At 34.3% G+C, this 24,630-nt stretch overlaps 6 protein-coding genes across 8 annotated transcripts; 2 read left to right on the forward strand and 4 right to left on the reverse strand.

Moving 5' to 3' along the window:
• Positions 1-217: 217 nt before the first annotated feature.
• LOC106409295 (cytochrome P450 94B1-like) lies at positions 218-2,069 on the reverse strand. The gene has a single exon (XM_013849950.3). It carries the CDS (start codon positions 1,946-1,948, stop codon positions 425-427), a length of 1,524 nt encoding a protein of 507 aa, XP_013705404.1. The 5' UTR covers positions 1,949-2,069; the 3' UTR covers positions 218-424.
• Positions 2,070-8,455: 6,386 nt separating this feature from the next.
• Positions 8,456-10,471, reverse strand: LOC106406925. 2 transcript variants are annotated; one of them, XM_013847674.3, is made up of 6 exons: positions 10,217-10,471; positions 9,399-9,444; positions 9,131-9,245; positions 8,936-9,000; positions 8,748-8,848; positions 8,456-8,658 (listed from the first exon to the last, which is right to left on the reverse strand). In XM_013847674.3, exons 1-6 carry the CDS (start codon positions 10,328-10,330, stop codon positions 8,623-8,625), a joined length of 477 nt encoding a protein of 158 aa, XP_013703128.1. In that variant the 5' UTR covers positions 10,331-10,471; the 3' UTR covers positions 8,456-8,622. The 2 variants fall into 2 exon arrangements, with proteins under 2 accessions (XP_013703128.1, XP_013703127.1); XM_013847673.3 differs by having other exon boundaries at positions 8,748-8,851.
• A 373-nt stretch (positions 10,472-10,844) lies between these two features.
• On the reverse strand, positions 10,845-12,076 carry LOC106406926 (nuclear transcription factor Y subunit C-4). The gene is made up of 2 exons (XM_013847675.3): positions 11,355-12,076; positions 10,845-11,153 (listed from the first exon to the last, which is right to left on the reverse strand). Exons 1-2 carry the CDS (start codon positions 12,005-12,007, stop codon positions 11,150-11,152), a joined length of 657 nt encoding a protein of 218 aa, XP_013703129.1. The 5' UTR covers positions 12,008-12,076; the 3' UTR covers positions 10,845-11,149.
• Positions 12,077-13,192: 1,116 nt separating this feature from the next.
• Positions 13,193-14,242, forward strand: LOC106411333 (mediator of RNA polymerase II transcription subunit 30). Its single transcript, XM_013852081.3, has 3 exons — positions 13,193-13,728; positions 13,802-13,894; positions 13,991-14,242. The coding sequence occupies exons 1-3, from the start codon at positions 13,441-13,443 to the stop codon at positions 14,087-14,089; spliced, it is 480 nt and encodes a 159-aa protein (XP_013707535.1). The 5' UTR covers positions 13,193-13,440; the 3' UTR covers positions 14,090-14,242.
• Positions 13,997-17,622, reverse strand: LOC106411332 (CBS domain-containing protein CBSCBSPB1). Of its 2 annotated transcripts, none has more exons than XM_013852079.3 (15): positions 17,363-17,622; positions 17,143-17,290; positions 16,863-17,034; positions 16,657-16,789; positions 16,389-16,559; positions 16,213-16,291; positions 16,012-16,125; positions 15,717-15,783; positions 15,479-15,584; positions 15,302-15,360; positions 15,118-15,227; positions 14,912-15,027; positions 14,741-14,826; positions 14,570-14,659; positions 13,997-14,489 (listed from the first exon to the last, which is right to left on the reverse strand). In XM_013852079.3, the coding sequence occupies exons 2-15, from the start codon at positions 17,283-17,285 to the stop codon at positions 14,301-14,303; spliced, it is 1,635 nt and encodes a 544-aa protein (XP_013707533.2). In that variant the 5' UTR covers positions 17,286-17,290; positions 17,363-17,622; the 3' UTR covers positions 13,997-14,300. The 2 variants fall into 2 exon arrangements, with proteins under 2 accessions (XP_013707533.2, XP_013707534.2); XM_013852080.3 differs by having other exon boundaries at positions 17,143-17,287; positions 17,363-17,621.
• A 3,314-nt stretch (positions 17,623-20,936) lies between these two features.
• Positions 20,937-22,627, forward strand: LOC111213617 (gamma carbonic anhydrase-like 1, mitochondrial). The gene is made up of 2 exons (XM_022715408.2): positions 20,937-21,398; positions 22,054-22,627. The coding sequence occupies exons 1-2, from the start codon at positions 21,011-21,013 to the stop codon at positions 22,428-22,430; spliced, it is 765 nt and encodes a 254-aa protein (XP_022571129.1). The 5' UTR covers positions 20,937-21,010; the 3' UTR covers positions 22,431-22,627.
• The last annotated feature ends 2,003 nt before the right edge of the window (positions 22,628-24,630 follow it).

A 24,630-nucleotide genomic window follows, 5' to 3' on the forward strand; every position in this document is an offset into this window, starting at 1 on the left:
TTATTTATATTACTTATTATTTTAATTAAAAATTATAGGTAATATTTTATTTCAAAAAATATAAATACAAATAATATTCAAATTTGTTGAACTTTGCATATATTAGTGAGCAAATCTAATAAGATAAATATATAAGTCACAATTACATGTAATAGTTTGAAACAATTAATTGAATAGACAAACATGCACACTATAAAATTATTGTATCAGAAAAAAATAAACTTTAAAGATATGATTAATTAATAAAAACTATATACCAATAATAATGTAAAAACAGATGTATATGTTTATAAAGTGAAAATAAACACCGGATGTGCGGGTCGAAATCTAGTTTAATTTAACGTATAAACCACACATTTTACATATTCGCTGGATATTCTATAAGGACATGAATAATTGATTAATTAAATCTGATTATTACTAATTATGTTCTTTTCTCTTCTCTTCTCTTGATCTTCACCTTCAGCCCACCAGCCATGTGAGCAGTTAGAAGAGGAACAAATACCGGCCGGTTCTTGCTAACCGGAACAACCTCAAACCGACTCAAAACCGAACCAATCACGTATTTCATCTGTGTAAACGCCATTTCTTTCCCAATACAAACTCTTGGTCCAGCTTGGAAAACGGGAAACTTAAACACGCTCACACTTTTCAAAACCGGTTTAGTACTTGGTTCTTCCTCAAACCATCGGTTCGGTTTAAACTCCTCCCAGTCTTGACCCCACACTTTCTCCATCCTTCCCATACCGTAAGGGAAATAAGTAACTTTGTCGCCTTTTCTAACACGTGTCCCGTCTGGTAAAACGTCGTCGTTTGCTGCATGCTTTGAGTCCCACGCCACTGGTGGGTAAAGCCTCATTGCTTCGCATAGACAAGCTTTCGTGTAACTCATATCTTTCAAATCCTCGAACCCTAACCCTAAAGATCCCTTGTTCCTCACTTCTTCGAGAATCTTGTCCTCCACGTCACCGTTTTCACTCAACAACCAGAACAGCCACGTCATCGCCGCAGACGTTGTATCCCTTCCCGCCATGATAAAGCTGATCACGGAGTCTCTCACGGCTTCCTCGTCGTGTCCGGCGGCGAGAAACCTAGACAAGAGGTCTTGCTTGCCTGAAACGTCACCACTAATATCAAGACTCTTCTTCTTGGCACGTATGATCTCAGAGACGGACATGTGTACGGTCTTGATCGCTTCTCTGAGCCTCCTTTCGCTCCCTACGTTCAACAAACGCTTTAACTTCCACACGGCGTGGACCGACTCCGTCGCGCGGCGAGCACTAATCGCCGCCGCTACATCAAAAGCTTCGACCAAAGCTGGAACGGGTCGGGTTAAGTCCAAACAATCCGGATCCCAACCCAAAGAAACTTTACAAACCACATCGAAAGCAAAACGTTTTAGAATCTCCTGGAGATCAACCGTCCTTCCTCCGTCGTAGTCCGCGGCGGAGGAAAGAACCGGGACGAGGCGGTTTTCGACTTCTTCACGGAGGATCTCGAAAGTAAACTCTCTAAGTGAACGCATTGTAAACTCGTGGCTAGCGAGTTTACGCTGCGAGCTCCATAACTCGCCGTCCGAGTTGAATATTCCACCGCCGAGTAGGTCTCCGAGGAGGTCGGTGAAAGGTTTGCCTTTAGTGAAGTTAGAAAAGTTTGTTTTGAGAATGTGCTCGACGTTTTCGGGGTTACCCGTGACGATGGTGCGGCGGTTGAAGAGAAAGTCGACGGTGATGGTTTGAGAGGGAGAGAGACGGAGGAGATCGGTGTACCATTGGAGGAGACGGTGGCGGTTTTTGTTAAAGGAGAGGATAGAGCCAATGAGTAGATACGAAGTCGGCTTGTAGGAGGATTTGGTTTGTTGTTTCTTTAGGGCTTTTGTTGAAAATGAGAAGATTAGGATAATTCCTAATATTAGAAATAGGAAGAAAGATGCAATGAGAATTTCCATTTTTGGAGTTCTTTGTTTCTTCTTTGGTAGTTTGAATTTTATGTGTTTTGATGTGTGTGTGTTCCTGTTATTTATAGGAACTATCTATGCAGTATATAGGAGGAGACAATAATCTATACAGAACACAAGTTGTGGCTCCGACCATATCATTCCAGCGAACGACCTAATAAAAAATGAATATTTCATTTCTTTAACTTATCGTTTCCTTTGGCCAGTCTTCGCATTATTCTTTTATTATTTATTTTTATTTTTAGCTATATATATTAATTTGCTACTATTTAATAATAGGTTTATAGTCTAAGCTCTTATAGGTTAATTTACTACTAGTCTAAGCTCTTATAGGTTTATATATAGTTTTGCTACTATATTTATTAATTTGCTACTATTTAACAACCACATTAATCTATGCACTGAAAAAGCTTAAACAGATCAAAAGTTGTAAGCTGCAACGAATAAACATAAAGTAATAAGTATCGAACTAATAATTAAATACTGAAACTAATAATATATGTCGACGCAACAATATAATCTCATTGACCTAAATGACATAAATGAGATATAGACGTAGACAAGGACAGGCCGGTACTTCTCGCATTGCCTGGTTGCCAAATCTCCAGCCGAAATTTAATCTATGCATTGAAAAAAATAGCTTAACTTGATCAAAAGTCGTATCTGCTTGAATAGCTGCAACGAATCAATTTAAAGTAATAAGTATCGAACTGATAATAAAATACTGTAACATATATTATATATGTTTTTTCTCAAAACAAAAAAACATATATTAATATATGTCGACGCAACAATACAATCTCACAAAGTTCAAAAAAAAAACAATACAATCTCATTGACCTAAAATGATATAAATGATAGATGTGGACAAGGACAGGCCAGTACTTCCCGCACTGCCTGGTTGCCAAATCTCCAGCCGAAATTAAATATACACATCTATAAGAAATATAGACACGGCTCAGAGTCAGACTTTGACAAAGCAAAACAGTTGTGACGTCAAAAAAAAAAGACAAAGCAAAACAGTTGATTTGTTTTTCTTTAAGACTTTATTTTGTTTTATAATTAATAAAATAATGATTAAATATGTTATAATGAATTTAGTCGTCATTTTCTGTCAAACGATTTCCGTGGTCTCTCCAGTCTCAAATTAGTTTCTAATTTATGATGTGAAAATAATATTTAATTTAGGTGGTAAGGTTGTAGGTTACATAAATAAAATCAATTGTCCAAACTGGATTAGTACTATAGATATTCTTTTTGAATCTCGATAACCTAATTTAAATAATAGAAAACTACTAGTATTATAATCATTAGTTAAGTCCAGCACAGTGATGAGATAAATGAATGATCCATCTGTTTTGTCAAATAATGAACTTTGATTCTTAGGGGATCCTGGAGATTTGTTAAAATCAAGGGAATATTAAGCATTCCCTACGTTTTATTTGATTGCGATTTATACACGCAAATTAAAAAAATATTTACTTTGTATAATTACTAAATAAAAATAACGTTATCAATACACGTAACCATATTTTAACATTTAGAAAATATAGTAAAATATTAAACCAATAAATTTTACACTGAATTTATAAAAAAACACTTATTTTAAAACAATTTTTTTAAGGTACATCAACGATTAAATGAAACGAAAAGAGTATATAATTATGATATATGCAATGAACAATTGCTTAGTACATATACTACCATCAGAGACCAAACTAAAATAGTTTATTTTTATGATAAGAGATTCTCTTTTCTAGGCGAAATTATAATTCAGAATTGAAGAATAAAACTTTAGGTTTTCCATTTAAAAAAAAATATTCTAAGCATCGTAATTATTAGCTAATGACATATGTATTAATTAAGTATTAACCATACTAGAATTATCTCTTTAAACAAGTATTTAAGTTTGGGTTTACAGTTATACCTACACCGACAAGTGCTGGTTCAATCGACTGTTCAAGAATCCGCGAATATAAACATGTATGTGTGGGATAAGAATGAGGACGTTGATGAATTACTCAGCTGAAATTTTACACATATAACTGCAAGATATTCAACTGAATGAAGAAAAAGAATAAATATACACTTCCGTGATAAATATACAGTAGCTATCTAACTTATTACTCTATGTGCACGTGGTTCTCGTGGTTTGAAAATTGAGTTTATCTCATCGAGAAAAAGTCGGAACTAGTTCCACTGACCCTTCTTTTCAAGCTCGTGTTTCTCAAAATCATGAGCAGTTTTTTAGATCTTTCATAGACGACATATTTTCTTAATATTTCAAGAAAACATGAAATGTAAGATGCATATATATATAGTCAATAAAATGTTCCAGCTTTTTAAATATAAGTTTAGCCGTTTCACTAAAGCTATTAATTGCTGTCGAATAATAAAAATTAGGTTTATGAAATAAATACTATACAGAACATATTGTTAGTTAGTACAAACCATAATGGAAGATTTTTACACACTATTATTTACGTATATGGCATGAGAATATAGAGTTTTGTGCAGTATACAATAATAGTTACTAGTGCATGGATGAAAATTATTTGTATCGTTGTATAATATGAAAACCTAAAAATTATAACTAATTGATAATTAATTCATATGCAAAATAAGGAAGATTGATGTCAGCCACTCAGATTGTGGCTAGAAAAGGGCGCCGTTTAGAGGATTGGGTTCATTACGACAAGTCTCTACTCATTAGAAATTGTCCAGATCACTCTTCTTGCATTGATTCGACAGACAATTATTTGTCTTTATGAACGACACATACCAAAGAAGAATCATGACCACTTTTAAAAATAAACTAAAGTGCTTTCTCTTCATTCTCCGATCTCACAAGTTCATTGTGTCATTATCACCGTCCAAAGAGGCTCGTGGTTTTGAATCACACGAATTTTTGTTTCTACTTAACTTTTTTTTGTTTATGATGATGAAAACAACATTTAGAGGTTGATCGTTTGTAATTTCTAAAATGGTTTTTGGCTTTTGTTTTTGAAAAACCACTTTAATTGCCAATCAAGATTTTGTTAAAAATGATTCTCTAAAAAGTTAGGAAACTAGTTTTTCAAATAACTACCTAGTTCTACACAAAAACCAAAATCTCTATTTTCTTAGCTTTTGGACTACGTTATTTTTTATCTATTATTTTACTTATGTTTTAAAAAGATAGTTAAAAAATAAAAATATGATTTAAAATTATTATTTTAATTATAAAATAAAGTATATATAACTTATGTTTAAACATAGAATTAAATTTTGTGTTATTTGCTATTTTTTCAAATATGCTTATTTATATTTTGGTAATGATATTATATTTTATTATTTCCATAGTAAATATTTTACTATTGATAATATTTTTATTTTATTATTTTATTAGCAAAATCCAAAAACTAAAAACCAAAATCTAAAATTACCATTCATGTTTTTCAAAAACTAAAATCTACTGCAAAATCAAAAACCAAAAACCAAAATCTAAAATCCAAAAACCAAAAACTAAAAACCAAAAACCAAAATCTAAAATCTAGAAACCAAACAAACAATCATCACCTTATTCTAATCAAAAGATGAATAAACCATAAAGAGTAAAGTAATGAAAACTTAAATCAAAATGGACAAAATAAATCATGCTTTTATAAACTAATAAAATTGTTTAAAACCTAACTTCTTGAATTTAAATATCAAACCCCCAAGCAGTAAATACTAAAGCTTAAATGTCTAAATCCTTTATTTTGTTAACAAAATAATATATCCCTTATATATTAATTGAGGAACATTTGAAAAGATGTAACCTCAATTTTGTATTAATTAAAAGAGGCCCCAATGCATAGGTGGCACTCAATTAGGTAGTCAATTACATTCAATTGAAAAATAAGTAGGTCCACATTCGATTTTTATATGTTGTTAGATACATAAGTTGGTCAAACTATATGATATAATGATATGATATGATATTTTCTTTCCTTAAATAAAACATACGGAATTACCATAAATGACTAATATATATATGACAATTAATGAGTTTAATAAAAAAGATTTGATAACAATGTATATCTCCTCCATCATTTTTTGTTTAATTTTATATTATTAAAATAAATTAAACAATCAAATTAGCTATAAAAATAAAATTTAGATTTTTTCGTATATGTTATATTTTGAATTTTTAAAAACGACAATAAATGACTAAAACTATTAAAATTATTATGTTAAAAATTAATGATCAATTGGTTTAACATTTTTATTATAAGAAGATACACATGATTTTAAAACCATATGAGTAAAAAATATCATTTAATAATAAAATAAATATATATATATATATATATATATATATTAAACACTATATACCATAAGATTACATAAATATTTTAATATTAAAACTTTCAATGAATTTTCAAGAACATTTATAAATTATAAATTTATTAAAGATTTCAGATTGAAAATTTTGTTATCGATGATTTAAATATTTTGTTATAAAACGATATGAACGATCATAGAACTGTATGATTATAAATTCTTATTTAATAAATAACTATACAAAATATACTATTCCTAGAAAAATAGGTTGGTTCATCTTAACTTATATTACACTTTTTATTAAACTAACTATCGAATTGATAAATAACGTACCAAAAAATATTTTGCACTTTCCTTAAATAAAAGCTACGAAATTACCTAATATGATTAACGTATATGTGAAAATTAATTATAATGAATAATAAATATTTGATAACAATTTTTGTATCTTAGTTCTTTTTTTAATTTTATATTATTAAAATATATTTAAAAATCACATTAAATATATAATAAAAACATTTATAATTTTTCTTATATGTTATATTATGAATTTTTAAAACGTCTATAAATTATTAGAAATTTGAATATCCCCACTCTGAAAATTTTGTGATCAATAGATTATTTTTTTTGTCATAATAAGTTACAAATGATCATAAAATTGTATTAATATGAACTTTTATTTAATATTATAAGAAGATACACATTATTTTAAAACCATATGGGTAAAAAATATCATTTAATAATAAAACATATATATTTATATATATATATATAGATTATACTATATACCATAAGATTACATAAATATTTTAATATTAAAACTTTCAATGAATTTTCAAAAACATTTATAAATTATAAACTTATTAAAGATTTCACATTGAAATTTTTGTTATCGATTATTTAAATATTCAGTTATAAAATGATATGAATGATCATAGAACTGTATGATTATAGATTCTCATTTAATAAATGACTATATAAAATATACTATTCTTAGAAAAATAGGTTGGTCCATCTTGACTTACATTATATTTTTTATTAAACTAACTATCTAATTGATAAATAATCTACCAAAATTTTTTTTGCACTTTCCTTAATTAGAAGCTACGAAATTACCTAATATGATTAACGTATATATGAAAATGAATTATTATGAATAATAAATATTTGATAACAATTTTTGTGTCTTAGTTCTTTTTTTTTAATTTTATATTATTGAAAGATATTAAAAAATCACATTAAATATATAATAAAAACATTTATATTTTTTCTTATATGTTATATTTGAATTTTTCAAAATGTCTATATATTATTAGAAATTTGAATATTCCCACTCTGAAAATTTTGTGATCAATAGATTATTTTTTTTGTTATAATAAGTTACAAATGATCATAAAATATAACGCATATGAATTTTTATTTAATAAATATTCAAACTAAATAATATATATATATAAACACTAATGATTTAAAGCAACAAGATTGGCTGATCAATTTAGTCGTCCAGTTGAAATCTTTCAAAAGTATGTGAAAGACTAAAGTCAAAGTAAATATTGATTTAAAATAGTAGTTATATTTTACTAACCAAATACCGAAAAAAACCGAACCGAACCGAAACTAACCCGATATCCGGGTTGAACACCCGTAATCCAAATGAAGCCAAACTATTGTTTCATTCTCCAAAATATAATAAAAATAATAACTTAATCCCGCGCAAGGCGCGGATCTTATCCTAGTTTCATATAATTTGAAAAACATAATTTTAAAACATATAAAGAGTTAATTGACCAAATTGGAAAACAAAGACAACTTGAAGTAAAAAGCGACCATGCAAGGTAAGGTAAAGCAACTTCATTAAAACTCTGCAAGACCCAATTAAATGGTTGGTTATTCATGGAGCCTAAACAAAATTATACAGTTTCTAAACTATTAAAGATTTAAAATATCTTTAAATTAAGAGCCTTTTTGTTACAACCATATTTTATATTTTGTCATGTTATGATTTTTAAACATTTAATCATTGTATCATGCGTTAGTAGCCCAAAAGGCCACACATTAACCCAAAGTAGCTCAATTATACATCTGGTTTATACCGCCACGGTCTGGTTTACTCTGGTTTGCAGGTCAAACGATGAAACTAGTGTTAAACTCGATGAGCTTACATGTTACAAGGTCACTAATTCTTTGATGAAAGATCTCAAAACCAAAACCAGATTCATAATTTATCATCTCGATAACCAGTACACCAGAAGAGATCAAAAGGATCTGTATCCATCAAGAACAACCATACTTGCCATTACTTTTTTCGAATATTCGAAACCTCTAAAGATACATACATTCATCTTAGCGTCTTTCAATCTTCAGTTGGCACTCTTCAGACGTGCAATGAGCTCATCCTGCGAGAGACAAGTCGAATTCATTAATCGCTCAGAGAACACACAAGAAAAGATAAACAAACCAGAAGCTACATATGTATTGAACTTGCCTTTCTTCCTTTTGTTGGAAGGCCTTTCTCCTTGAGAAGGGCACGGAGCTTCTCCACAGTCAATGACTGCAAGTCATTTTCTCCTGAACGACTGCTTGATCCTTCTGTGCATAAAAAATAAACTTTTGTTAAGAAAAAAAGTCAAGTGACCAGTGAATTCTTGAGAATGAAGTCAGATAGCAACAAACCTTGTCTAGATACAGTAGCAGGTCTTTTAGCTGAGCTCCTCTCGTCCAGAGCCTTATTAGCAGCCCTGTGATAAACAAAGAAAGTAAAAGATGAACAAACCACTACTGTAGCCAATAGGAGCGAACTAAAAAATAGTAGAAGTTCAAGGACTTTGAGTAAGATAAGTGAAGCGAGGGAAGGTAAGTAGTGGATACCTCTTTTTAGGACCATCTTCAGGAGTTCCTTTAGAACTAGATTCTCCTTTTTGCTTCTTCAGCAAGAGAGATCTGATTAGTATGTTTTGCTGGTTTGTCTTGATAAGCTGTCCTTCTGGATGTATGTATGACCAAAATCAAGTTAGCATTTTTTAGAATCAAAATCATCAAACAAAAAAAAGATAAATAGAGATTGCTGCAAGAAACTTCCTAAGATCAAACTCATCAAACAAAAACTAAAATGGGAGATTAAAAAGATAAGGAATACCAGGGGGAGATGTGTCATGCTCACATACGTAGACACGCAAGCTTCCCTATAATCATATCCAAAAGAAAATTAGCAAAAAATCTACGATTGAAGACTGAACCTTGAGAAAATTAATGTTCTTGCTTGAATATTTCCAGTTACATTGAATATATATATATATACATATATATAAATATATGCTTGAATCACACTATAACACCCCGATCGCCCACAGCTAATGGGCCACCCACGTCCGCTCTCTCGGCCCGTGGGCCCATCCTTTCTGACGGTCGGTCCGTTAATTTCCAAGGTTCGAAATCATTGTTTACTGACCCTGCAATCACCACCCGACCTTTCCCCGTGCTTTGGCCTCACTCGCACGGTATCGGGAAGTGATTCGCCAAATCAATTCGCCAAATCACTCGCACGGTATCGCGAATCACTTCCCGATAGGTCACCCATGCTTTCACTACTCCAGCCCAAACACACTTAATTCTGGAGTTCTAAACGAATGTGTGACGGTAAAGGTAAGTCAACTTTGGTGATATAGGCAGCCAAATCAATTCTCTTAAGCATTTTCACGTATCACAAGTCGGGATGTTACACACACAGTTCGATTACACACTGAAGCATATATGCATGATTCACTTAGAAAAGGAAATTAAAACAAGTTACATAACCCATACAAACAAATCTAAATCCATTATCAGATAAAGACTCATGTCATACAAATCTACAGATTCGTAATGAAAATGAACTAAATTGAAGCATATGAAAGCCAATCACTGTCTACAGAAGAAAAGGCGGCGACTTGCGAGTTAATTAGATAGTAACGTTACCGGGTTGGAGGGGACGACGGTAGAAGACAAGAAACCGCGAGATGGAAGGTCGGAAAGGAACTTGGAAGCAGTTTCTTCTGAAGATTCCGATGACCGAGAAGATGACGCCTCCATCGGAAACCCAGTGATAAACCCTCTAGCCAAGGCTACTACACGCAGCGAGAGATTAGAGAGAAACGAGAAGAGATCGACGATGAAAATTGCAAAGAGGCACCAAAATACAAGCAGGCACCAACCGATTGTGTAATAAGGTAAATATGGGCCCTTGTTGAGCCTCTTGATATTGTTATTTGTTATAGATGGGCCTTGTGATAGCAATTCCCGTTTGCCTCCAAAAATTATCATAATTGGCATAAAGTTATGCCAAAATCATATTCTTACCCCTAAAACTATAAAATGTAACTTCGAACTCCACCTATTCACTACCAAACAAAACCATGAAATAGAAGCGAACCAGACGGAAGTAAACCGGTTAAAACGTAAGAAGTTGATGAGCACACGATGTTACACCAAAGTCTAAAAAAACCCAGTCCATTATAGCGAGTGATCTACAAGCTTAAATATATAAAACCTAGTGAATAGTGATCAATACAAGCTGCAAAAACTTCTCATCTTAGTTCTTTGAAAGAAACCAACAAACTGTATATTCCTCATTCATATGTAAATTCATTACCAAGAAGCAAGAGTAGAAGAAAAAAAAAAAAACATAAATTAGAATCTGCACATTTAGATTATGTAGTTAAGCAAGTCTGCAGTTTTTGCTGCAGTAACTTAGAAGTGCCTTTCTGTTGTCTCTCTTCTTTCGAGTAAGCCATTTAAATCACAAACTAGCATAAGAATCAGACACATGCAAAATCCAAGGCAGGGTTGAAGATCAATCTCAACTTCTGGTCTTTTAAGACAAGGCAGCATCTAAAATCTTTCCAAGCTCTCTCAACTGCACAACATGGTTTACAAGAGTTTAATAAGCTGAAACTTGAGAACAAGAAAGTCAATAGAGAGAGAGGATACAATAATTAAGAGCTAGGCAATGAAGAGACTTTAACATTAGTAATCTGAATGTTTGATGTAATGTGATTAGCTTATGAACATCTCATTAACATTTCTTCAATTCAAGCACACTAATCAATGTACTAACCCTTGGTTATCGATATTTCCATGGCCGCCGCTACTTCCTCCGCTTCCATAAGACACATCCTCACCGCCCCCTGAACTCTGCCAAACGCTCTGCCACACCTGAGACTGAGGCTGAGCATAAACACCACCATGATCCACCACCGGCCTTCCAATCATCGTTCCAGCAGGCTGACCCATCGGCGGGTAATAATAAGGAGCGGGAGCCGCCGCCTCTTCCTCCTCCTCCTCCTCCCTAGGAACGATATCAACGAGGAAATCGAATATATCCGTCCGAGTGATCGCGGCGGCGATGTCGTTCTCCTGAAGCGTCCGGCGCTTGTTCTCCTCGGCGTGGAGCCACGATCGGATGGTGAGCTCGAGGATGAAAATCTCGCAGGCCTTGGCGAAGAGGATCGGCGCCTCCGCGGAGATCATGCGGACGTCTTCGTCGGCTTTCATGATCTTTTTGATCCGCGCGAGGGGGAGCTGGTGGTTTTTGAAATCGTTTACTTGTTCGATCTCGGTTCGTTGGTAGTTCCAGAACATTTGGAGCTGTTGCTGGAGGAGTTCGTGGTATGAGGAGGCTCCTCTGGAAGGGGATACTGGTGTGGATCCAGGAGGAGGGATTACGGCGGCGGAGGTAGGTGGTGGCGGTTGCTGGTTGTTATTGTCCATTGGATCTTCGGGTTGTGATTGGATCAAAGAGCTGTTACAGAGTTTTAAATAGGAAAAAAGTTTCTATCCGCACGAAGTTTACTATAATACGGTGGAAACCATCCGATATATGAAAATGTGTCAACAACTACACGGAGTTTATGTTAATACATGTCACATATACGAAATTAATGATTATATGGTAAGAACATCACAATCGGATTTAATTGATTTTAATAAAAGTTATTGGGGTCAATTTGTAATTTATTAAAATTTAACCCTAAATCATTAAAATCAAATCAATTAATTTTATTAAAATCAATTAATAATTACTGTTTTTATGAAGTTTATTAAAATTGGAAGAAATTATTAAGTTTAATAAAATTGGAAAAAAATATTAAGTTTATTCATTTTACTAAACTATTAAGTTTATTAAGTTTTTTAAATTATAAAGTTTATCAAACTTAATAATTTGATAAACTTAATAGTTTTAATAAACTTAATAAATTATTAAATGTAATACAATTATTAATTTATTAAATTAATAAACTTAATAATTTATTAAATTTAGTAAACCTAATAATTTTTAAAAACTTAATAATTTATTAAATTTAATAACATTAATAATTTATTAACTTAATAAACTTAATAATTTATTAAATTTAGTAAACCTAATAATTTAAAAAAACTTAAGTAAACTTAATAATTTATTAAATTTAATAAACTTAATAATTTATTAAATTTAATAAACTTATTAATTTATTAAATTAATAAACCTAATAATTTTGTTTTTAATAAACTTAATAATTTATTAAATTAATAAACTGAGTAATTTATTAAATTTAGTAAACCTAATAATTTAAATAAAAAAAACTTAATAAACTTAATAATTTATTAAATTTAATAAACTTAATAAATAGGGTCAATCTGTAATTTTTTAAACTTAACCAAAAATTATTAAAATAATTAAATTTATTAATAAATTTATTAACTTCATTAAGTTTATTAATAAAATCAAGTTTATTAATAAATTATTAAGTTTATTAAAGTTTATTAAAATTATTAAGTTTATCAAATTATTAAGTTTAATAAACTTCATAAAAACAATAATTTATTAATTGATTTTAATAAAATTATAGATTGACCCCAAGAATTTTGATTAAAATCAATTAAACCCGATTTGTTATGTTCCCACCATATAATCATTAACTTCGTATATGTGGCATGTATTAACATAAACTCTGTATAGTTGTTGACACATTTTCATAGATTGGATAGTTTCCACCATATTACAGTAAACTTCGTGTAGCTGAGAAACTTTTTTCCTTTATTTTATTAATTTATTTTTATACTATAATTTGACAAAACGATGCCGTATTTGAAGCTTTCACTGTTCTGGTCGCTGGAGAAGAAATAGGAATCAGAGTATTGTGAATACGACGCAGGAGCTGGCGATGGAAGGGGAGAAGCATTTGGAAGAAACAATTGAATCGGCATTTCAGATCATTTCCGCTATGAATGATGAGCTTTGCAATCCTTCTTCGTGGTCTACACCAGCCACCGCGAGTTCTAACGGTACGGCTATCGTTACCGCCGACGCGGCTGCGATTGACGGAGCACCGCATCATTCGGAATCTGGTGGTGGCGGGGGCGGAGGAAGTGGGAATAGTGCTCTGGATGAAGCTAGTGTTCGGTATAAGAACTCCGTGACTTCTCTTCGTGCTGTTCCCAATTCTCAGAAGGTAATGAACATAATGGTGTTACTAACCATTAGGTTTAGCTGAAGGATCTATAATGTGTGTTCATCTGTAACAGGCAAAAGCATCTGTTATGGAAAACGGTTTAGAAACTCCTGAAAGTGTAGAAGAAATCGAAAAGTTAGAGGAGCAAGCTTTAAGTCTCAGACAGGTAAACATTAGCTTAAGCAGTTCTAGAACCATGAGAACCATGTTGAGTAGACTCGTCACTAATCTGTATTAAAGCGTTGAGCGTTCGTAAATGCAGGAGATCGCAAAGAAGAATGTTCATGTAAAAGAACTTATCGACAAGTTTCGAGAACTTATAGCAGATATCTCCACATGGCAAAGCCCTTGTTCTGTTTGAGTCTTTTTTTCTCTTATTTGACAATGGTGTGAGCAGTAAGGACAAGGTGCTAAGCCTTTGTTCTTGAACTCCAACTCCTCACTTGAAACATGAATTTGTATATATAAATATTTCAGACAAAATCTTCAAACCTCTGTGTTTTCAGTTGCATCACACTTTTTTGTTTTGTTTGTATCGATCTGTAAGAGAACTTGATTGTCTCTTTGAGGAGTCACTGTCCGGCTCTCTTGAGATAAGCCATAAAACCAAGACCAGCTACTAATGCTGCACCAGCCGCTACTCCACTGTAAGTAGCACCCCAACCGTCTCTCTCAACATACTCCATTGCTTCTGCTGACACCGTTGCTCTTCTTCTTCTTCCTTTGCCTTTTCTTGAATCATCTAAATGTAATCTCAGACTCTGCAATTTTATAATGATCCAATCAATTCAGATACCAAACATCTCGTTCAGATATTCATTTTTTTAAATCAAAACTTTACCTTCCAGCCAATTGATTTTGCATGGTCTATAGCTGCTTGAAGGTCACTATCTGAAGCCAACAACACTTTATCGTGGTCTTCATCTTCATACTGCAGATTACAACCACCATTATAACATATTCCGAAATAAGATTTGCATCGTTCTTTTGTAAAAAAAGGTTATATACGTACAAATATTTGGGGTATGTGGTCTGGATCGATATCATCCCCTAGTCTTTGAAGTATCGCGGTTACCACTTCTGTCAAACTACGAGTGTCTGTATTTCAAGAACCAATCCATGTGAGTACACACACACAATAGCAAAAACTGTTTGATGAACAAAGACAAAGATTTTGCTTTACCACTTATGAATCTGTGCATTCTGTGCTTCTTGTCTTCGATCTTGAAAGAAAATTTATTTGGCAAAGGTAAGGATTTTCCTGTCTCAGCTTCAGAAGCAACTTTCAAAGAGCTTTCACTGAAAACAATTGTTTTCCTAAGTCAGTAAAACTAAGCTCAAATTCGAAAAGAAACATGTTTAGTGGTTTAAGCAAGTCGAAGTACTGACCTTCTCGTGTCCTCGTCTTCCTCATTAGGAGACAATGCCATTGCTGAATCCCAAAACGTTTGCATCATTGTGTTTGTTGCTTCGTTACCTATTCCCGCAGTAGTTCCAGCCTGATCACATCAAAAATGAGAGCAGTGGATTTGTCATAATCAAAACACTTTACAGAAATAGATAGGAGACTTACTGTGGCGACAGCAGCGTGAGTTACATGGATTACATCGACAACTGCAACTACATCTCCTTCTGCAATAAGGAAACCCTTTTTGTTATTTAAAATGAGATCAGTGGATTTGTTATCATACGTTTTGCCTATTTAGTTTTCGCAAGACTTGCAATCCAAAATGTAAACAGAACTTTTTACCTTTGTCCGTAACAGGAAGGTGTAGAAATTTCCCCTCGTGCATGATGTGCAGAGCTTCAACGATTGGTGTGTCAACTGACGTAGATTCTGGATTCTGAGTCATAACCTACGCATTCACGAATGAGAACAAACAATAAACTCAGCTGGAAATAGGAATCTAAGATGGTTAAAAATTTAGTCCAAAAATGGAAACTTGAATAATACAAGAGCCTGAAGAGGAGACTAAACTTAATCCTACCTGTTCCATTGTAGTCTCAGATGGAGGAAGATTTTCAGCCACGACCCGCATCAGTATATCCTTGGAACTAGATAAACCAAAAAAACAAAACTCTTAGACGTTATCATTACAAGGAAGACAAATGAGTTCAGTCACAGCATAATCTAGCTATATTATTTTTCGGAGGAAGACAGGAGACTTTCATTAGCTAAGCTTATATCATAGTATCTGAAGGGAAGTTGGTAAAACCACTTGAGCTCAGAAAGAGATAAATTGTTAAACAAAACTTCCAAAGCTTTCAGAAAGGAGAACTCACGTAAATATCCCTCCAAGCTTGTCCTCGATCATCACGACTGCACAGCTTGACTGAAGTTCAACCATCTTCTTTGCTACAGTCAACACTGTATCGGCTGGTGAGACTTTCAAAACCCTGAACAAACACCAGTAATGGGTAAGAAAAGAACACTCAAGATTGTTGTAATGAGAGTTTAATTAGAAAAAGAAGAGATTACCCTACTTTGAATCATCTGGTATAATTGTTGATAAAGAAGGTCTAAACATCCGGTCTCGAAGCGTTTCAATGAAAGTGTTGTGAACTACATTAACAAAAAATCAACATAATGAGAATTTAAAGATCTGAGAAGCCAAGAGAAAATGAGATACTAGTAGAAAAGGTTCAGTTCCCACACTCACCTGAAGTATTTGTTCCCCAACTTCTTTCAACACCTTCTACAGCAGCAGCTATTGCCTTACCTTTCTCAGCTGCCCTCTCCATACGAGCAATCGCATCATACAGACACTTGGCTATATCAAGTAGAGCAATCACTTCGCCATTTTCAACAACAGGCAGGTGTCTGAATTTTCCTGCAGGGTTAATTTAAGCCTCATTAAGGGACCAATACGCAAGGATTGGAAAAACAAAACATGATGTTCCTCTAACTATAAAGCAAACACCACAAACCTAGGACCATCTTCTGAAGAGCGTCAACAGCAAGTGTCTCAGAAAGAACGAACATTGGGTTCCTAGTCATAACCTTGGACACAGGTGTTTCCTCCACATTAACTTCCTGCGATATCACCCTTGTGGCTATGTCCTGCAAACGTCAAGCATAATCGTTTTAGCTTTTTATTTGTAACTTGCTTGGAGCAATGATAGTGTGAGATTACCCTGTCAGTAAAAATCCCACAAAGCATTTCGTTAGAGTCAGTCAACAACAAGGCGTCAACTTTCCTCGAAGCCATGTTTTTACAAGCATCATAGATAGTAGTCGTTGCTGGAACTGTAATGGCTTTCGATAGCCTTAAGCGTTTAACAGTTCGCTCTCCTCCCGTTAAACCCCTGCTCCAAAATTAAATCTAATTTTTACTTGCTTCTAAAGGAACCAACATTACAAAGCTAATAACACATCTCGATTTAGTATACAAGATTGAGAGGAGAAGGCTTTACAAAGGGGAACGCGAAACAGTTAGAGATCTCCGGCCAGTGTCGAGGAGACCTCGCTCGCCGAGTTCCATGGATTTCTTCTTCCCGTGCAAAGACGAAGTCGTTACGGATAAGCTCCGTCTTGATGACCCGCCTTGGCTAGCCATTTCTACTGTAGGATTAATAAAATCGATTTTGATTAGGGAAAACAGTGAGAATCGCAGGGAATCAGAGGTGTGTTTACCTGGCGGATTCGTCGGGGTCAACTTATCGAGAGAAGGTAATGGTAGTTTGGGATTAGTAGTTCTCCGTGGGAAGATGACTCTTTCTCGATTGTTCGTGAGGAGGATGATGGCAAGAGAGAAACGACGAATCCTTCCGAGAAAGTGACGGGAAGATGAAAGAAAGGTTTTGCGATTTTTTTTTCTTTTTGTTTTCGTCTCTCTCTTCTCTCCTCTTCTCTCGATCGGATGGATTCTTTGACTCCGATGCTTTTGCAACTTGGCCGTGGCTCGTTTTTATTTTATTTTGGACAGTGTTATTGATTTATCGGTAATTTACAATTGTATCCTCGAAAAATGCGATTAATAACTGTATCTATCAGAGATTTGTTTCCCATTATGCAGAGGGGTTTATTGTCATTGTCAATTCATGTCACTATTACACACGAGTTGATACTTTCTGGATTTCATTTCATTTTTTTTATTTTGTAATTGGATTTTGTCATTACTCTTTTATTGATTTGTTTTAGGCTTTTAGCAATTTGTGATTACGTCTACGACAGGAATTTAGAGCTGTTTTTAATAAATTAAAACAAGTAAATTTATTAGGAGCTTAAAAATCTAAGTTCTATCTGGATAAACTTCTAGATAAAGAAAAAAAAATGATAATGAAACTTCTGCTACATTTTGAATAATGTATTAATGGTTCATGGATTTGTTCCATCGATGGTTTGAAATCTGTGTGAAATAAAAGAATAAAAACTGTGCGAATCAAAAAATGATTTACATGTTATAAAAAAAACTTATGATTTTATAGTACGGAGAATTTTAAATAAGGATGAAATTTTATATCCGCATAAAAGAAATAATATTGATATGAGATAAATATTTGAGAGAGAATATTTATAAAGAGGGAGAAGAGATGTTGAGGTGTGAGGTGTGAGGTATAAATTATCGAAATCGATCGTTTATATAGAAGTAAAAAAGTAGAATTACTGTGCGTGCATAGTGACGCAGGCTCCACATAATATACGTACACACGAAAACGTCAATTTTCGGTGCGTGTATTCTTGACATTCATTCTTCACGTTTATAACATTCCTCCTTGGAGACCGGTGTCACTATCGTCTCTTGTTTAACGTCTTTGTTGCCTCGTTAAAAACTTTTCTATGAAAGCCCAATGGGAAAAACCATAGTAAGGTAAAAAGAGTACAACTACGTAAGCTCTCCGTCGAATGAGCAGTCATAGATCTTTCTGATGACACATTCCAATGTTATGGACATGTTTTCTGAATACCGAAGTCGGAAGTGATTTTGTGAAGAGGTCGGCTGCATTGTCACATGATCGGACATATCTTACTTCAATCTCTTTCTTCTTCACGAGCTCTTGAGTGTATGAGAAGAACTTCAGATGAATATGCTTCGTTCTATCGCTTTTGATATATTCTTCCTTTGTTTAAGCAACACATGCCGCATTATCTTTATATAAAATATTTGGCTCCGTATGTTCGTCAATCCCACTGCTTGAACAAATGTGTCAGCTTATTGATCTTAGCCATACACATTCTCTACTTGCTTCATGGAGTGCAATGATCTCAGCATGATTTGAAGAAGTAGCCACGAGCGTTTGTTTCTGAGAGCGCCAAGAAATTGCAGTGCCTCCGATCCTGAAAACGTATCTTGTTTGCGATCGGGCTTTGTGTGGATCTGAAAGATATCATGCATCTGAAAGATATCATGCATCTGCAAAACCAACCATTTGACCTTTTGAATCTTTAGGGTAAAACAAGCCCAATTCAATTGTCCCTTTAAGATAACGAAAAATATGTTTAATTCCACTCCAATGTCTTCGTGTGAGAGATGAGCTGAATCTTGCCAAAAGATTAACATCGAGTGATATATCAGGCCATGTACAGTTTGAAAGGTACATCAGCCCTCCAATTGCACTTAGATATGGTACTTCCGGACCAAATATCTCTTCATTTTTCTCAAGTGGTCGAAATGGATCACTTTCAATATTAATTATCTTGATGAGCAGCATCGTCAAAATCGTTGATAAAATCAGAGGACTCAAAATACGTCGAAGTTATACCCTCAAAGTGTTCAATAAGATTCACTTCCTTTGTCTTTCCATTGATGGTCTCTTGGTACAACTTACATAGGTGGTGAGGAGTTCTACACACTTGAGACCAATGTCCCTTCGATCCACATCTGTAACAGACGTTCTCATTTTTACGAGTAGAGTTTTCTTGGGCTTCTTTCCCTTTTACTCGATCAGATCGATTCCATGTGTTGGATCCCCTTCCTCTTGGGTTGTAACTCCTTTCATGACCACGATTAAATCGATGGCTACGACCACAACCACGGCTACGACCACGATAAAAATAATTTCCTTTTTCCAGATTTTTCACATTTGTTGCATTGACCTCAGGAAATGCTTTGGTTCCCGTGGGTTGGGTATTGTGGTTTTTTAATAAGGTGTTCATTATTTTTCTCTGCTATCATGAGCGCCACAGCGAGTTCAGAGAACCTTGTATACCTACGGTTTCTGTATTGTTCTTGTAGAACATAATGATTTTTGTGGAACATTTGGTAAGTTCTCTCAAGCATTTATGCTTCCGTCACGGGCTTACCGCAATATTCTAATTGCGCTGCTATCCTTAATATAGCGGAACTATACGTTTCCACCTTTTCAAAATCTTGAAACCGTTTGCTTGCCCACTCATCGAGTGCATGGGGTAGAGTTATTTTCTTCTGGTTATCGAACCTTTTTTTTAGAGATTTCCGAAGATCTAGAGGATTTTTTATCCTTGCATAATCATGCGTAAGGTTTTCATTTAGGTGCTTTCTCAGAAATATTACGGCCTTAGCCTTTTCATGAGAAGCTGATTTATTTCATTCTTTTATTGTATTGAGGATTTTCTCAGAATCTAGATGAAACTCCATATTTGTGATCCATGTCGTGTAATTTGCTCCAGATATTTCGAGAGACGGAAACTGAAGTTTCACTATATTTGTCATTTGATTTCGAATCGCAGAGTGATCATGCTGATAACGTGTTATAAAATAACTTATGATTTTATTGTATCGAAAATTTTAAATAAAGGTGAAATTTTATACCCGTAGAAAGGAAATAATATTGATATGAAAATATGCGAGAAAAAATACTTATAAAGAGAAAGAAGAGATGTTGATGTGCGAGTTACAAATCATCGAAATCGATCGTTTATATAGAAGTAAAAAAGTAGAATTACTGTGCGTGAATAGTGACGCGGACTTCACATAATATAAGTACACACAAAAACGTCAATTTTCGGTGCGTGTATTCTTGACATTTATTCTTCAGATTTATAACATTACAGAAATCTTAATTTTGTATTTTTGAAAAATAAGAAAGTGCTTCATAATGAGCAAAGCCATTAAACAGAAAGGGTGCAAAAAACGACGCCGTCTCAATTACTATTGGGCTTCGCAAGGATCAAAGCCACTAACCAAAATGATTAAGAGTTTATACAACGACCCCCCCCCCCCCCCCCCCCCCCCCCCCCCGTGCTACAATTAGGTCCATTAAGGCCCAATTTAAATTTTGTTCATTTTCATCTGAATCTCTCGACGGCCACTCTCTCTCTACTAGCTTCGCAAATCCGTGAAGAATCCAAAAATCCACACCAATGGCGACTTCGATAGCTCGATTCTCTCGGAGAGGAGTAGCTTCCAGCCTGATCCGTCGCTGCTTCGCTGCGGAAGCGGCACTCGCGACGCATACGGACCCGCCGAAGCCAAAACTAACGGTGTCGCCGTCGCCGTCGCCGGATCGTGTGAAGTGGGACTACAGGGGACAGAGGCAGATCATTCCCTTGGGACAGTGGCTTCCGAAGGTAGCCGTTGACGCCTACGTGGCACCCAACGCCGTGTTGGCAGGTCAGGTCACTGTCTGGGACGGCTCCTCCGTCTGGAACGGCGCCGTTTTGCGCGGCGATCTCAACAAAATCACGCTCGGGTTCTGCTCGAATGTTCAGGAACGTTGCGTTGTCCATGCCGCGTGGTCGTCCCCAACAGGTTGTTGTTGTTTCATCCATTTTCGGACATCCTGATTATCTAATGCCTGGTTTTTGTTGCTGGTAATGGAATCAAGATAATGTTATATAGGAGGGGACTTTAGTGGTTTAGATTCGTTGAGGTTGTGTATGTGATAGGAATCGTACTGAGGATGTGTGCTTGAGCTTAGCATTGAGAGTTGAGTAGATTAGTGCACGTGGTGGATCATCTTGTGTAGCAGTAGGAAACCATGAGTTATATATATCATTCAACATACCAAGAGTATACATTCGATCATGTTTCAGTCCTATTTATAAAACCCGAGATCTGAACCCGAACCAAAGAAATGGAATCCGTATACGATCTGAGATGTAAAACTACCTGAATGAATATTGTAGGATAGTATAAAACATATGCGAATCCGAATTGTTATCCGAAAATTCGAAAAAGATGTAAAAACCCCAACCCGAAGATCCGAAACAGGTATTTGAAATGTGAATAAGTGCCTCAAATACTCAGTTTCATGTTTATCTCAAATCCAATGAACAATGAGGCTAGTGCATGTCTTGGTTCTGTATTACAATTATACACTAAAGTTTAACTCTTTTCAGCAGCTCTGGCTTTTGATATAATTGAAAGTTTGATTTTAGGGTTATCGTTTATTTTGAGTTTACAGGATTACCAGCAGAGACATTGATCGACAGGTACGTGACAGTGGGTGCATACAGTCTTCTGAGATCATGTACCATCGAACCAGAGTGCATCATCGGGCAACATTCAATACTAATGGAAGGTTCGCTGGTGGAGACCCGCTCAATCCTGGAAGCTGGTTCGGTTGTGCCACCAGGAAGAAGGATCCCATCGGGTGAACTATGGGGAGGCAATCCAGCAAGGTTTATTAGAACGCTAACCAACGAAGAAACCTTAGAGATCCCGAAACTCGCTGTAGCTATCAACCATTTAAGCGGAGATTACTTCTCTGAGTTCTTGCCTTACTCCACTGTCTACTTAGAGGTAGAGAAGTTCAAAAGGTCCCTTGGGATCACTGTTTAGAGTCTCCTAGAAGCTTCGCTTATTGGTTCCGTGTGCTTGCCTGTTGTATGAGGTCTCTCTGCATATTGCAATAAGTAGCTGAAGAGCATTAAAACATTCCAATCTTTGCCTTTTTTTTCTTTCTTTGTTAAATTAAAATTTAAAACTGATTTTGGATGGATAAATATCTTAATGATAATGGCGATGAGTTCTTGTTTTGTTGTTTGTGGACAAGCAAAGATATGCTCAAGTACGTAACCAAAATAAAATAAACAAAACATTAAAGCATCAGAGTGGAAAGAAGAAAGCAATACCAGAGTGAAATGAACCATCGTTTAGAATTCTATGGAAATTTTCTTTTCATGTTCCAAATCTTATGAATGTCACATCCAATAAAAAATGTTTTTTAATAGAATCCATCGAGATTGGGCTAGTTTAGTGATGTTTCTAGACAGATCCGTGTAACCTTCGAAGTGTTGAGTAGCGACTAGTGAGCGATATATGTATATATTTGGGACATTTGCTTGTCTTGAACTGTTTTGACCAAACCTCGATTTATTTATACCGGATTTTGTTTATTGGTTTACTATAAGATCCTATACTCCGGTCCTCTTATCGGTTTTCTATTGTTTATACTAGGCCTGGGCAAAATAACCGGAACCGAAGAACCGAACCGAAATACCCTAAACCGGAACCGGACCAATACCTTCAAATACCCGAACGGTTCCTATATTTTTATATCCGAAATAACCGAACCGAACCGGAACCGAACCGAGAACCGAACGGGTACCCGAATATATAAAAATATTAATTATATATACATATAACATCATTAAATATATATTTTAAATTTAAAATTCTATTAAAAGTATCTGAAAATAGTTGATGATAACTAAATTATTATAAAGTATCCAAACTACCCGAAAGTATCCGAATAGTTTTATCCGAAATATCCAAAGTAATCCAAAATATCCAAAATTTTTATGTAAATCATCTTAATTATTTGATATTTTACCCTAAATAACCGATATTTTATCCAAATTATCCGAACTACCCGAACTATCCGAACCCGAACCGGATCCAAATGAGAACCGAACTTTTTCCGGATATTTTCCGGTTCCTATATTTACTATCCGAACCGAACGGAACCCGAAACTATCCGAACCGAACCGAACCGAAAATAGATCAAGTACTAAATGGATCCTCTAGCCCCTATCCGAACTACCCGAAACCCGAAATACCCGAACCGAACCGAACCGATACCCGAAATGCCCAGGCCTAGTTTATACTTTATACTGGTCGTAAATGATTGATTTGTAATGGAAACGACATCATTGACAAAACAAAATAAAAGAAGAAACCTACAAAAATTGCGGTATGAAACCTTATCTTTAATATGTCACAATGTACTCGTTCTGGATGCAGACACAAAGTGTTTTTGGTTTTGTTCATTATATCTTTAAGTCTATCTTTCTTTTCCCGAATAGACGAAGAATCTTTTGTCCAATCTCAACATTTGTTTCATTATTGTGAATTGTGATATTGAAGTTTTTTTTAGGGTGTATTGTTTTTTTCTTCTAAATTGCGTTATGAAAAAGAGACCAGCCTCGTTGGTGTGCATGTTGGATGGTAGTCTTTCATTGTATTTATCTAACTTCAAATCCGATGACCTGTGTTATGCTGTAAACGACTTAAAGTGTATGCATATATATTACTAAAGTTTGATTTATGCTCCACACTTGCCAATGTTTGATTTGTGTTCCACACTTTCAAATGTCTGATACTTTTGGTTTATGACTTGGTAATAAAAAATAAAGTTTGATTATAGAACTCAAAACATCTATAATACTCTTTAGTGTTCTAAATATTTTTAGTTGATTTTAACTACAAATTAGTTAAAATAAGTAGTTATTAGTTAGTTAAACTTGATTGGTGCTAGTTGGTTATTAAATGGTTTATTTATCCCCCTATAATATACATCGAGGAGTTTGGGAAAATATTTGTTTTTCACAACACAGATATCATTAGCATATAACAAGCTTTTTTAGTTATATAATTTTTCTAGTGTCCAAACGTTTGTTATGTGATGCGGGTCGATATCCGTTTACCTGTTGTAACTTGAATATCATACATTAAAATCACCATGTGATTCTATAGTTATTAACTTGTTATTTGCTAATGCAGTGAAACCACATTTTATAGCTAACCCTCTTAACATTTT

Source organism: Brassica napus, chromosome C9 (assembly GCF_020379485.1).
Source record: "Brassica napus cultivar Da-Ae chromosome C9, Da-Ae, whole genome shotgun sequence".
Lineage (NCBI taxonomy): Eukaryota > Viridiplantae > Streptophyta > Magnoliopsida > Brassicales > Brassicaceae > Brassica > Brassica napus.

Bases quoted from the DNA above. Each gene is read 5' to 3' on its own strand.
- LOC106409295 (XM_013849950.3), bottom strand. From the start codon at position 1,948: ATGGAAATTCTCATTGCATCTTTCTTCCTATTTCTAATATTAGGAATT.
- LOC106406925 (XM_013847673.3), bottom strand. From the start codon at position 10,330: ATGGAGGCGTCATCTTCTCGGTCATCGGAATCTTCAGAAGAAACTGCT. The intron at 9,246-9,398 runs GTATTCCTTATC...ACATACATCCAG, and splicing joins GCATGACACATCTCCCCCTG to AAGGACAGCTTATCAAGACA. The intron at 8,852-8,935 runs GTTTGTTGCTAT...TTTTATGCACAG, and splicing joins TGCTACTGTATCTAGACAAG to AAGGATCAAGCAGTCGTTCA.
- LOC106406926 (XM_013847675.3), bottom strand. From the start codon at position 12,007: ATGGACAATAACAACCAGCAACCGCCACCACCTACCTCCGCCGCCGTA.
- LOC106411333 (XM_013852081.3), top strand. From the start codon at position 13,441: ATGGAAGGGGAGAAGCATTTGGAAGAAACAATTGAATCGGCATTTCAG. The intron at 13,729-13,801 runs GTAATGAACATA...CATCTGTAACAG, and splicing joins CTGTTCCCAATTCTCAGAAG to GCAAAAGCATCTGTTATGGA. The intron at 13,895-13,990 runs GTAAACATTAGC...TCGTAAATGCAG, and splicing joins AAGCTTTAAGTCTCAGACAG to GAGATCGCAAAGAAGAATGT.
- LOC106411332 (XM_013852079.3), bottom strand. From the start codon at position 17,285: ATGGCTAGCCAAGGCGGGTCATCAAGACGGAGCTTATCCGTAACGACT. The intron at 16,292-16,388 runs GTGAGTGTGGGA...TTGTTAATGTAG, and splicing joins TTGGGGAACAAATACTTCAG to TTCACAACACTTTCATTGAA. The intron at 15,784-16,011 runs GTGAGTTCTCCT...TGGTTTATCTAG, and splicing joins AAGCTTGGAGGGATATTTAC to TTCCAAGGATATACTGATGC.
- LOC111213617 (XM_022715408.2), top strand. From the start codon at position 21,011: ATGGCGACTTCGATAGCTCGATTCTCTCGGAGAGGAGTAGCTTCCAGC. The intron at 21,399-22,053 runs GTTGTTGTTGTT...TTGAGTTTACAG, and splicing joins CGCGTGGTCGTCCCCAACAG to GATTACCAGCAGAGACATTG.